General features: G+C 30.6%; 1 protein-coding gene across 1 annotated transcript in view; it reads left to right on the forward strand.

Annotated features, from left to right (window-relative positions):
* The window catches only part of LOC127708475 (uncharacterized), a 48,928-nt gene extending 34,727 nt beyond the window's left edge, over positions 1–14,201 (forward strand). Inside the window, exons 13-15 of the mRNA XM_052213350.1 lie at positions 2,648–2,768; positions 10,692–10,906; positions 13,476–14,201. Of these exons, the coding sequence (XP_052069310.1) occupies positions 2,648–2,768; positions 10,692–10,906; positions 13,476–14,098 (959 nt within the window). The 3' untranslated portion in view covers positions 14,099–14,201. The remainder of the gene's footprint in view (positions 1–2,647; positions 2,769–10,691; positions 10,907–13,475) is intronic.
* The last annotated feature ends 254 nt before the right edge of the window (positions 14,202–14,455 follow it).

The following is a 14,455-nucleotide window of genomic DNA, read 5'->3' on the forward strand; positions in this document are numbered from 1 at the left end:
ACTCAAGATCATAACTAATTATAAACATTTGCTAAGCAAATAAAACAAGCTGACAAATTATTATGTGACTTATGGTGTACAAAAATAAATTCCTTGTACAATTGAAATTTAAAAAAAAAATCATTTTATAATCTTCTATACTTAATTTTGAAACCGAAGTCAAAATTAATAATTTACGGTCTAATTATTTCTGTCTTTGCACATGTTAGAATTAGACAGCCTGTGGATATAAATTTTAAACTCTTAATTTCATATTTGTACGGTTTTGTGTATTTCAATCAGATTAGGGACACAAATTGTAAACAGGATGTATAATACACCTGACAGCATTTTCGATGACATTTTTACCTGTGCACACCTGGGTCACTCAGCTGGGAAGAGCTGCGTAATGTCACCAGTTTATGAGCCCTCCAGGAAGTCACTAGAATACCTGAATGTGACACTTTTACATGACCTCTGGCAATAATTCAAATTAGGAAGAACCCGAAATGAATAAAATGTATTACATATGAAAGATAGTTTTTGGCATGGCATTTCAAAAAGTCGAAAATCGCTACAGACACCTTTTAATCTCATTATATTTAAGCTTTTACAACTTCCAAATTAGTGTCCGCCCCACTAGATGTATTCCTATATATTAACTTGTTATCATAAATCTACGAAGAAAAAAATACTCCTTTTCGATTGACCATAAATCATTACAAATATCGCTAGCCGACCTGTCGACATTTTCTATCACGAAACTGCTTAGCCTTAACTTGTTAAATTACCATCTTCTATGACTACGCAACTGGATTGTACTAGTAGACAGCTAAGCATAACGAGGGGCGATAAGACCTATTAAGTTTCCCCACGAATCCGGGTTGACATACGCTCCCACCTACCCATCACCTCTTGAACCTTTTATATATCACAATATAAAAAAGTGGGGGGGGGGGGGGGGGGGTTTAAACAGCATCTGTAATTATACTACATAAGGTTCTATATTATATAAATAAAACCTTATTTTTAAAGCATTGTTATATTACACAAATGAATCTTTAAATGCTTTACATATTATATATGTGTACATACGTTTTTAGCACCTAAAAACAAAAACATACTTCATTGAACTTGTGAATGTAGGACAGAAAGTCACAAGACAAAACGTCATAATTCAGTTTCGTGTTTATTTTTCTTTGAACGATGAAACATAAATTAAAATTTTTAGTTTTTTTTTGTTTGTTCTTGAAATATTATATTTGAAGCAAGTTTGTAACTGAAATTTATTCAATAAATATCAATAATGATCAAATAATTGTTATAAAATCAAAATGTCAAAGTGGCTAGGTACCTTACATGGCTTCATTGTGCCAAGAAATATATATCCTTTGCATGATTAAAATCAAATAACTTTTTATTTTTAAGGCTTATAATGAATTTCCTAAACTTAAAAATGAAAATATGTAATAAAAAGATAATATTTCAAGATTTTTCTCTTGTATTTTCAAATAATTATCAACAATTTTTTTGTGACTTTTTATCCGTTTACCAAACGTGTACATGAAAACGAGAAATCGGTTACTAATGCATGAATGCAGAAATACTGAACTATATTAATCTGACAATTTCCATTCAACAAGGTTTTCTTTTCAACCAGGTTTAGAACGAGATAACAATAAAAACATTCATGAGAAAAAATCATAATTACCATCAAATTTCCATCGAAACAAGATGCTTCAAAATGGTCTGCACACACCTTCTTGAACTTGTTGTGAGTGAAGCTGGTTGGTGTTAGGTTAAGGTTAATCATCCACGTCTGGTACAACTCTTTCTTTTTTGCAGGATCCGGGAAAGTGTGTAAGCTTATGCCATCTGAACTCCGAGTTGAACATCCGTACGCTTGACAAGTCATTTTGACACTGAATGTACGATATGCCATGCTTGTTTTTTGATTTTGTGGTATTAAGATATTTTATTCAAATAAACTCATCACGTGACAATTTGTATCGGAGATGCCGTCAAAATGGCGATAAGTCCGGAAGTGATAGTGGGATTTTAATTTTTATTTTAATCACTTATCGAGAAGAATTAAACATTAATTTTAATGAATATATGAATATTTATATCAAATAAACATAATATAAAATTTTCATTTTTTTGCGAAGTTTCCCTTTAATACTGTAAATTCAGAAATTATTGTGAGGTTTTAATTATTGTGAATAATGCCACTGGGTGAGTATCACAGTAATAAGAACTTGCATTCTGATATTTGATACATATGTCTGTATGTATATTTTCCTGAAATCTCGCATTTATGCCTATTCTTCAAACATCGCAATAATTTCTGAATTTACAGTATTCTGTATGCAGTTGTAATGCCATTGGCACATCTCATTTCAATATTGATTATTTAAGTCTGTCCCTCAGTCATTGTTTATTGACTTTCTGACTTTAGTATAGTTTACATATTACACAGGCAATTCATATCTCTGTGTCAATAATTAATTTCAAATAAGAATTTTTACTATATGTTTTTATTGCAGCACATTTATATGAACACACATGAATTTGATATTAAACTTATACTATATGTTTTTATTGCAGCACATGTATATGAACACACATGAATTTGATATTAAACTTATGCTATATGTTTTTATTGCAGCACATGTATATGAACACACAGGAATTAAACCTTTTGAATGTGAACATTGTGATAAAAGGTTCACAACTTTAAAGACAAAGAAAATCCACATGATGAGACATACTGGTGGTCAACAATTTCTGTGAGTCATTGTCTTTGTAGAACTTGTATTTAATTATGTCAATATTCCTATTTACTAGTGAAGTGTCTAATACAAAAAAATTGATATTTTTGAATGAAGATGAAGAACTGCAATAAGAGCACAGTTCCTTTGCTTTTTGTGTGTTTTTTGTTGTGTATATACTGATTTTGTGTCATGGATGGATACCCCATATCCTTTGTTTTTATATTTCATGTGAATTTGTTAGTTAAATATACTTACCTGGTACAATTACATTATATATAGAATACTTTTCGTGTATTAGAAAATCTACTCCCATTGCAAAAAACACCCAGATGAAGGATGTTTAAACTTATCTGCTTCATGATGTTTATCCCATCAAAATAACCTGAGTAGAATGATTTACATTATTTTTGACAACAAAAAAGTATATTTAGAAGAAAAAGCTAATAAAGAAAAATATGAGATTCTTATGACCCCGCCGTAGCAGAGGGGGCATTAAGTTTTACCCTTGTCCGTACATACGTACGTACATCCACAAGTTGGTTTCCGTTCTCTAACTTTAGTTTGCCTCAACCAAATGTTATGAAACAAATATTATACAAAACGCTTATTACCACAAAACACAGATCAAGTTTGAATTTTGGTGGTGTCACTTTTACCGTTCTAGAGTTATGCCCCTTTACAAAGGGAAAAATTGCTGAATTTTTCGTATACGTTCTCTAACTTAAGTTTGCCTCAACCAAATGTTATGAAACTTATACACAATACTTATTACCACAAAACTCAGATCAAGTAAAAATTTGGGTAGAGTCACTTTTACCTTTCTGCAGTTATGTCCCTTTATAACTTTATATGATATGCAAGCAGGGGCATCATCTGTGTCCCATGGATACATTCCCCATTTATTAATACCTACAATGTAAATATATAATAATTTGCAAAATATGAAAGTGAGTGGTACATATTATTTTTCTCATTTTTTTCCCCTTCTGAACATGACATTCTATGAAAATGAAGTCTGTGAAGTATATAGGAAGACCAAGTCATTACTTGTTTTTCCTCAATTATTAAAATAAATTAATTGACATAAGCAAGTTATACTTTCCTTATTTGGTTTTTACATCTGACTTTGAAGAAACAAGTTTCCCTTATTCAGTTATTTTTGTCATGTTTTTGTACTCCTCTTTATATGCTGAGAGATGTACTGGATACTTACAATGCCAAGAATTCACGTAAATTTTTTTAACTTGACAATGTGCCTAATTTAGAAATCGAACTGTAGACTTTCACTTGCTTAGGTCTTTACTTAAAATATGAGATAGCATATTAGTCATTGTCTGTGTTTCATCAGACTTTGTTTTATCAATATTTTGAACTTGTACCTTCTCATAATGTACATGTTTAGAATATCTTTCCCCTTTAAAGTTCAAGAATTGATTAGTGTTCTCTTTCACTGGACTATTTCCAGACACACTATCATCATCTATATCTGAATGAACATATAAATCATCACGTTCTCTATCACCTACATTGATAGAAATTTCAGAAGGTTCATCGAAATCTCTGTTCAAGAATCATGTGGAGACCCTAAATACTGGTCTAACATTTTGTCTAAGTTTACAATACTCATTGTTACAATCAGATTTCGGCAAAGCTGAAGTTTCCCTGTTCTGATAATTTTTATTTTCAATACAGCTGAATTTTATACTATGCTAAATTATAAATGGAAGAATTAAATCAAGACTATCTGTTTAAATCAACATACTGTATATCCAGAATTTAAATCCATGCATTTATTATTGCAAATCACTGGATTACTGGTTAAAAAGCCATGATCTAATGATGAGACTAATCTATGCAATTGCAAAAATTTAGTGAAGGAAAACCACTACTGAAATAAGGAATTCAATTTTTTATTATTGCTAATCTGATAGTGTTACATTTTTATACGACCGCAAAAAATTTTTTGGGATCGTATAATGGTATGATGTCGTTGTCTGCGTCGTCGTCTGAAGACACATTTGGTTTCCGGACAATAACTTTAGTTTAAGTTAATGGATCTCTATGAAATTTTTAAAGAAGGTTGAATACCACAAAAGGAAAGTTGGGATTGATTTTGGGGATGATGGTCCCAACCGTTTAGGAATAAGGGGCCCAAAACAAGCATTTTTCTAGTTTCAGGATATTAACTTGTGTATAAGTATTTTGATTGCTCTGAAATTGTATCATAATGTTTAATACCACAAGTAGAAGTTGTGGGGGTTATGGTGCCAACAGTTTAGGAATTAAGGGCCAAAAAGGGGCCAAAAACAAGCATTTTTGTAGTTTCTGGAAAATAACTTGTGTGTGAGTGTATGGATCTCTCTGACATTGTACCACAAGGTTCCATATCACAAAGGGAAGTCTGTGATTGAGTTTGGGGGTAATTGCCCCAAACATGCAGGAATAAGGGGTAAAAAAAGGGCCAAAAACAAGCATTTTTCTAATTTCCAGACAATAACTTGTGTTAAGTGAATGGATCTCTCTGAAATTGTACTACAAGGTTTCATACTACAAAGGAAAGGCTGGCATTGAGTTTGGGGGTAATTGCTCCAAGGAGGGATTCAAAAAGTTTAGGGAGGGGTGGATATTATTTAAGGGGTTTATATTTTTTTTTTTTTAAATTTCAAATTTCAAATTTTTGAAAAGTTTCAAGAAGAAAGAAGAAACCTTCAATTGCACAGTATTGCGCAATAGATTTGTAAGATCTTTGACCACATTTATTTTGTGTCAGAAACCTATATTATGTCAAAAATTTGATCAAAATCCAAATTCAGACAGTATCAAGCTTGAATATGTGTCCAAATTTGCCCCAACTGTTCAGAGTTCGACCTCTGCGGTCGTATCAGGCTGCCCTCAGCGAAGCATTTTATTTGCATTAATAATACCATTGCAATTTATTCTGAATTTACAGTACTAATCTTAATTGGTGATTTCTACTCAGGTTATTTTTATGGGGTTTACTCCCAGTAGCTGATATGTTTAAATCTTGCTCATCTTTGTGTTTATTCAAGGATTTGTATAGTAAGATCTTACTATACAAATCCTTGGTTTATTTCAAAGAGAGTATTTTAATATGCAAAATAGATTCTATGTATAATGTCATTGTACCAGGTAGGTATATTAGAACTAAATTCACAGAAAATGTTAGTTACATAGATACTGTAAATTCAGAAATTATTGAGTGCATTTATTATTGTGATTTTTGAAGACTGGACAAAACTGTGAGGTTAATTATTGTGATTTCAGGAAAAACTTCTTTAAGATATATATATATCAGATAACAGAATGCAAGTCCTTATTATTGCAATATTTAACCAGTCACATTATTGGAAGTAATCAATATTGAGAAAAGATCACTGTATTAAGATAAAGATTTATGTTATTCCAGGTTTATCTTATATCTGGAATTGGATCCCAGTTACAGGATACCAGTCCAATACCCACGAATGAAGTCCCTTAATAAATCTACCATCTTTTAAATGGGATATTGTACCGGGTTGAAAATTATGTAAAGATGCTTAAATTTGTTGTAGGTGATTCTGAAATGTCATGAATGTATAGGGTGGAATGATTGTCTGAGTAAAGGGTCCAAATTTTATTTTTGATTTTAACCAGGAAGTAAATAAAATGACCCTATTAATACTCAAAACAGTTTTGCTCTTCTTAAATGCCAGTCATGACCTTTCAAGAAGTCTCCCAGAAACCATGAAGGGGGCTACTAGTATGAAAAAGTAATTGAAATTTTGCAGTCTAATAAAGGGAATAAAAAATCTGCCCCTCAATTTGGATAAAATTGCATTGAAGTAATGGGGGAAATAATTGGGTCCTCATTCCATCTAGTACATGTTCCAAAGTTGGTTATTTATGATGAAAAAGATCGCTTTTAATGTTTTACTAATACCATGTCTAGAAATGATATATTGTTTCCATATGTTAAAGTTCATCCCCTTTAAAAACTTGATACAGTAGCTTGTATTGATACTGCAACTTCATCTTGCGGTTCATTTTAGTTATTTGTGATAACAAAAAAGGATAGTTTACACAACTTGAGAAGAAAAAACTATTTAAGAATACTTTTTTTAAATACCGACAATGTAAATAACAATTTACAAATTATAAAAGTAAGCGGGTGCCTTATTTTCTCAATTTTTTTTTTTTTTTTTTTTCACTGAACATGACTTTCTAGGAAAAAGAAGTCAGTGAAGTATATAGGATGAAACAGTCATCACTTGTTTTTCCTCAATTACAATAATCAATTAATTAGACCTAAACAAGTTGTACTTAAGACACCCTTCCTAATCTGGTTTTTACTTTTGACTGGAAAAAAAAAAGGATTTTCACTAATCAGTTATTTTTGCCATATTTTTCGAAGAAAGCATTCATCATGTCGTATTTCTGTGAAGTGAAAATTTAAGCTGGGAGAATATTTTAGGAATGCAAGTCTTTATTATTGCTAATCTGATACTGTACAATTTCACATTAATGAAAGCATTGCAATTATTTCTGAATTTACAGTACTAAAACTTATCTTAATTGTGTGATTTCTACTCAGGTTCTTTTGATGGGGTTAACACAAAAAAGCTGATATGTTTAAATCTTGCTCATCTGGTTGTTTATTGCAATGAGAGTATTTTAATATGCGAAACATATTAAATATATAATTTAGCACATACTTACAACTTTTCGTCCAATCATATTGTTTGAATTTGCCTTCTAATTTTCATAGTACATACTTTTCCCGTGTTCTAAGTAACTATGCATGAATGACCAACAGGAGAAGATTTCATTGTATCGTAATCCAGATATTAAAAACAAAAAGTGTCACTGGCTATATTGGAATAAGATTTTATGTCCCTAATCAAAATAGTGTTTGTAATTAGTTTTCACATTGATTTTTATATATCCTTCTATTTAAAATCTTTTGTTTTAAAAATATTTTTGAAAATACAAGTTTCTCTCATTTATACTTATAAAGATTAGATTTAACTTTTGATATAGTGTTTTCATATGTTAAAGTTCATCCCCTTTAAAAACTTGATACAGTAGCTTGTATTGATATTGCAACTTCACCTTGCTGTTCAATTTAGTTATTTATGATAACAAAAAAGGAAAGTTTACACCACTTGAGAAGAAAAAACTATTTAAGAATACTTTTTTTAAATACCGACAATGTAATTTACAATTTATAGATAAGAAAGGAAGGGGGTGGGGTGCCCTTTTTATTTCTCAAAATTTGTTTTTTTTTCACTGAACATGATTTTCTAGGGAAAAAAAGTCAGTGAAGTATATAGGAAGATACAGTCATCACTTGTCTTTTGTCAATTATAAAAATAGATTAATAAGACAGAAACAAATATACTTAAGACATCCTTCCTAATCTGGTTTTTACATCTGCCTTTAAAAAAAATCAGGTTTTCACCTAATCAGTTATTTTTGCCATATTTTTAGAAGAAAGCATACATCATTTTGTTATTGTATTAATGCATGGTTAAAATATTTGCTAGGGTATATTTTCAGTAATTTTGCAACATTGGCAAAATGTGAAAATATTCCTTTGCTTAATTTTGATCTTTATTAAACATCAGAACTAAAAGCCAAGTACAACTGTGAAAACAAAACCTCGTGGAATGGTTTGGCCCTTGAAACCATACCATAAACTGTGAAAAGAAACCTATTTACGGTAAATCATTTGTGCAGTCAAAGATGATTGTCATATTTGAACTAGAGCTCTAAAAAAACATTTTGAGATATCTTTACTCACTCATTTATTATGCCCCCGCTGTAGCGGTGGGGGCATTAAGTTTTACCCTTGTTCGTCTGTATGTACGTCCGTCCGTCCGTACGTCCCAAAATTGGTTTCCGTTCTCTAACTTGAGTTTGCCTCAACCAAATGTTATGAAACTTATACGCAATGCTTATTACCACAAAACACAGATCAACTTTGAATTTTGGTGGGGTCACTTAAACCGTTCTAGAGTTATGCCCCTTTATAAATAGAAAAATTGTAAAATTTTTAGTTTCCGTTCTCTAACTTAAGTTTGCCTCAACCAAATGTTATGAAACTTATACACAATGCTTAATATCACAAAACACAGATCAAGTTTGAATTTTTGTGGCGTCACTTTAACCGTTCTAGAGTTATGCCCCTTTATAAATGGAAAAATTGCAAAATTTTTAGTTTCTGTTCACTTTCTTAATTTTGCCTCAACCAAATGTTATGAAACTTATACAAAATGCTTATTACCACAAAACACAGATCAAGTTTGAATTTTGGTGGCGTCACTTTAACTGTTCTAGAGTTATGCCCCTTTATAAATGGAAAAATTGCAAAATTTTTATTTTCTTTTAAATATCAAGTAATTTTTAAAATTGGAGTTATCTTCCTTTGTCCATGATTTTAGTTGAATCAACTACAATCAATGCTTTATACAATGCAATGTTCAATTTTGACTCCCACTGATGAAACACAGATCAAGTTGAATTTGGGTAGTGTCACTTTAACCAACCAAACATTATGAAACCTATACACAATATTCATTACCACAAAACTAAGATCAAGTACAAATTTTTTGCGTTTTCTAACTTTAGTTTGCCTCAATTAAATGTTGTGAAACTTATACACAATGCTTATTACTACATAATACAGATTAATTACGAAATTTGGTGGCGACACTTTTACTATTCTTGAGTTATGTCCATTTATAAACATAAAAATTGCTGAATTTTTCTTTTGTCGTTCTCTTACTTTAGTTTGTCTCAACCAAATGTTATAAAACTTATACACAACCATTCTAGAGTTATGCATGTTTATAAATAGAAAAATTGCTGAATTTTTAGTTTCTGTTCTCTACTTAAGTTAGCCTCAATCAAATGTTATGAGACTTACACACAATGCTTATTACCACAAAACTCAGATCAAGTTCAAATTTGGGTAGCGTCATTTTTACCGTTCTTCAGTTATGTCCCTTTATAACTATATGATATGAAAGGGGGGGGCATCATCTATGTCCACATGTGGACACTATCCACATTTATTTATTATTTTTTTCTAATGTTAATTTGTAGAACATTTTGTTTTCATTTTAAATTTGAGTAGTCTCCCCTGCCAACAGTGCCCTAATATGGCCCCTTTGTCTAGCTAAAATTTCGAATTAGGATTTATTGACCAATATTACACTGAATCATATTAAAAACAATGACTAGCCTTTTTGTTCAAAATTATTACATATAAGCATTCTTTTTATGATGTCACAAATAACACTCAGGTAAAATTTCATTGATTTTTTGGACTGGAAACAATGATGCATTGCCAAGAAAGCTTTTTTTACATTATGTTTGTTGTAACATTTTACATATGTTTGAATATTTAGTAAGTCAAAGCCTGCTCTCTATGTTTACGAGGCCTAAATTTGGTAGAAATACAGATGATTTTGTCAAATTTCATCAAAATCTCTATTTTTGACCTATTTGGGTTGTTAATGTTAACAACTTATAAAAAAGCTGAACACAAATAGATTTATTTCACTTTTTTATGTGTCTTTACATCAATTTGAAATTGTTTTTAATCTTCAAACTATGGACTTAATTTCCAGGGCCAAATATGGCCCTCACTAAACTTACTCCTTTCCAAAAGTAGTTAGAATTCTGGGATTCTTTTCACAAAAAGTCCTACGACTAAAATTGATCCTAAGTTATACTGAAATGTTCATGACTTATGAGTGTTTTTACTCGTAAGATTTTTTGTGAAAAGAGTAGCTGATCATAAGTATTCAAATGAATACAATGAATTTTTTTTAAAATATTTGGCACTTGTACAAGGAACAGTTCTTGACTTAGTTACTAACTTGTTCAATGAAATGAATTTTTGTTGATGTAAATTCATGTTTTTATTTTATTTAGGTGTTATTTATGTGGAAAAGGATTTAGTACAAGTATCAGTTTGAAATCCCACATAAACATACATGAGAAAGGTGGAAATATTATGGTGAAGTGTGAGCTGTGTCGTCGTGTTTTTAGAACCAAAAATAGATATGAGAAACACATGCAATGTAAACATCCTTACACACCTGAAATATTTAGATGTGACGAATGTGACAAAGATTTTACTACAAGAAGTAAGTAACAAAACAATAAGGCATCAGATTTTTAAGTCTCATTCTGATCATCTAGTTTACTCATGAATGTTTTAACTTGATTTTTGTTGAGCCTGCGACTTTTGTCGCAAAAGCGAGACATAGCGATCCTACATTCTGTCTTCGGCGTCGTTATCGTTGGCGGCGGCTGCGTCCACAAATATTCACTCTGTGGTTAAAGTTTTTGAAATTTTAATAACTTTCTTAAACTATCCTGGATTTCTACCAAACTTGGACAGAAGCTTGTTTATGATCATAAGATAGTATCCAGAAGTAAATTTTGTAAAAAAAAAAATCCTGTTTATCCGTATTTTACTTAGTTTTTCTGCTAGTTAACATTACAGTCACTCTTTGGTTAAAGTTTTTAAAGTTTTAATAACTTTCTTAAACTATCCTGGATTTCTACCAAACTTGGACAGAAGCAGCTTGTTTATGATCAAAAGCTAGTATCTAGAAGGAAATTTTGTAAAAATTTATTTCCTGTTTTTCCGTATATTACTTATAAATGGACTTAGTTTTTCTTCCAGTTAACATTACATATAGCCTGCAGTTAAAGTTTTTAAACATTTATTAGATTCATAAACCATCCTGGATTTTTACCAAACTTGGATAGAAGCTTCTTACAATCAAAAGATAGTATCCAGAGGAAAATTTTTAATAATTTTTTCCCCATTTTTGTTGAGCCTGGAACTAACAGCAAAAGTAGGCGAGACACTGGGTTACGCAGAACCCTTACGAATTATTTTTTTTTAAATTAATGTTCCTGTGTACTTAGAATTATGAGTTGGGGTATGCTTAACAGGACAATGTGCAATCATGTTGTAATCACCTTTTCCATCAGCTTGTTTAAATGTTTTTGATGAACAAATATTTTCATCAAGCTTCCTGTTTGCTGATACTTTGAATTACTACAGAGTGTGCTAACAGCACAACTTGTGCAACTTCATTTTATAAAAGTTGAATTTATGGTCTACCTTTGGTTATGACTTGAAATTTAAAAAAAAGTCAACAGAAATTATGTTCTGTTTTTGGTAAGAACTTGAAATTAAAAAACACAGCATCCTTTCCATTTGATATTTTCTTTTAACATCACTCTTTCATTTGTGTCCGTGTAAAGATTACAAGAATGCTGATGATAAGAATAAGAAAAGTAAATGTCTGATTACTCTTACTTGATGATATAAATTTGCTAGATATAATGATATGTGGGAACATAGATTAAGTACTTCACTAGAAAATTAAATATTAATAATTGACAAAAAATTTGAGAAAAGAGAATTATAGATTTCATAACGAGTAAGAATTGGATATCGTTTGATACCAACTTGAGATTTTTTATTTTAGTACAATAGTATACAAGCCACTATTTAAATTGAATAATGAGAGTTGATATCAAGCGATATCCAAATTGCCAGATCTTTATGAAACTTATACCATAGCTTCTTAGACGAGTTCGAAAATCAGTGTCGATCAATTATTTTTAAAAGAGTTATGCCCCTTGGAAACATTAATTATATGGAAAATTGCATTGTTAGCACTCTCTTTGTACAATTCTTGACAGATTTTTATGAAACTTACATCATAGATTTATATCAGCAATGTCTTTAACTAGTTCGAAAATCAGTGCTGATCAATTGTTTTTAAAAGAGTTATGCCCCTTAGAAACTTCAATTATATGGAAAATTGCATTGTTAGCGCTCTCATTTGTACAATTCTTGACAGATTTCTATGAAACTTGTATCATAGCTTTATATCAGCTATGTCTTGGACGAGTTTGAAAATTAATGTGGATCAATTATTTTTAAAAGAGTTATGCCCTTGAAAACATTAATAATATGGAAAATTGCATCGTTAGCACTCTCATGTGTACAATTCTTGTTAGAATTTGATGAAAGTTATATCATAGGTTTATATTAGGGATATCTTAAACAAGTTTGAAAATCAGTGCCGATCAATTATTTTTAAAAGAGTTATGCCCTTTGAAACATTGATTATATGGAAAATTGTATTGTAAGTGCTCTAGCATGTTCAATTTTTGCCAGATTTTTATCAAATTTATATGAAAGGTATATAACAGCAATGTCACAGACAATTTCAACAGTAAGCGCCGATCAAATATTTTTAATGAATTTCCTTTGGTAATATTAAATATATCGGAAATTGCTCTCAAGTTTTCAACTCTCTAGTAAGATAATTTTAAAAAGTTTTAAAGAACAAAAAAATTTTTAAGTTATTATCCTTGGACAGAACAGATAAAATGTGTGCAATGCGGAGAACATTGGAACTGTTCTATTATTTTTCCTGGATTGAGGAAAAATTGTATTTACATAGATACTTGATTTCAAAGTTGTGCCAAAGTTTGCATACAAGCCTATAAGAAATTTGTACAACTCTAAACACCTAGATTTCCCGGTGAGATAAAAAAAAATCCAAACAGAAAAATTTAAATACATGTGCAATACTTTCACACACATAAACATCATTACAAAATATATTGTGTGTTTCTTCACTTGGATATGGGATTAGGTAGTAATGTTCTTAATTTTTTTAGGGAGTTTGTACAGACACAACAAGTCTCAACATGAGAAAATTAAAACCCACATTTGTGAGATATGTGGTAAAGGATTTTATAGGAAAGAATATCTGAAGCGACATTTGGAGACACATGAATCTGTTAAACCAGAACATTCATATAGACGAAGACCTATCATTGATCTAATACAAGAAACTAGTGTTAAATATGAAATTCCTATATCACAGACTGAAGTACATATACCCCGTAGATGTACCATAGACTTAATACAAGAATCTGGTGTTAAATATGAAATTCCTATGTCACAGAATGAAGTACATATACCAAATACAGTGCAATATACAAACTCTGAAACAGTGATGGAGAGTATAACAGTACCAGGTGAATATACTATACCCCTGTCTGATTCAACTCACATCGCCTTGCCTAGTACAACTGTGGAAAATCAAATGACAGTGGAATCAAGTTATTACATCAGTAATCCTGATGATGAGAACCAAGTATCACATATGTTTGTGTATGAGCAGCCAGCTGTTCAATATGAGGTAGAATGTGGGTCATCTGGTGAACAAATTGACGCTGCTGAAGCTCTGACAGCTATTAATATGTTGGCACAGGCTAGCATTAATCAAGGATTTTGAAATTTAAAATCATTAACAAATACCTCTGTTATTTTTTCACTAGCTTATAGTATTGAGAGTTATTGAAATCATTATGCTTTAATTAAAATAATTATACAATCAGTTTTGCATATTCTAATCGTTTGTCACTTACTATATGCAATTTATATATCCCAGTAAATATAGTTTGGGGAAATAAGAAAGTAAGTAAAATTTAATTTTGATTTGAAATATTGACAAGCATTTTAAACATATACAGTAACAAATAAAACAACATTGAAGCATGCAGCATGCAAATAAATAATAATAAAACAGTGCAACATAACCTTACAAAAATCTGACAGTAAAACCTCATATAAAGCACTAAGACATCTATAA

Source organism: Mytilus californianus, unplaced genomic scaffold (assembly GCF_021869535.1).
Source record: "Mytilus californianus isolate M0D057914Y unplaced genomic scaffold, xbMytCali1.0.p SCAF_7, whole genome shotgun sequence".
Taxonomy (NCBI): domain Eukaryota; kingdom Metazoa; phylum Mollusca; class Bivalvia; order Mytilida; family Mytilidae; genus Mytilus; species Mytilus californianus.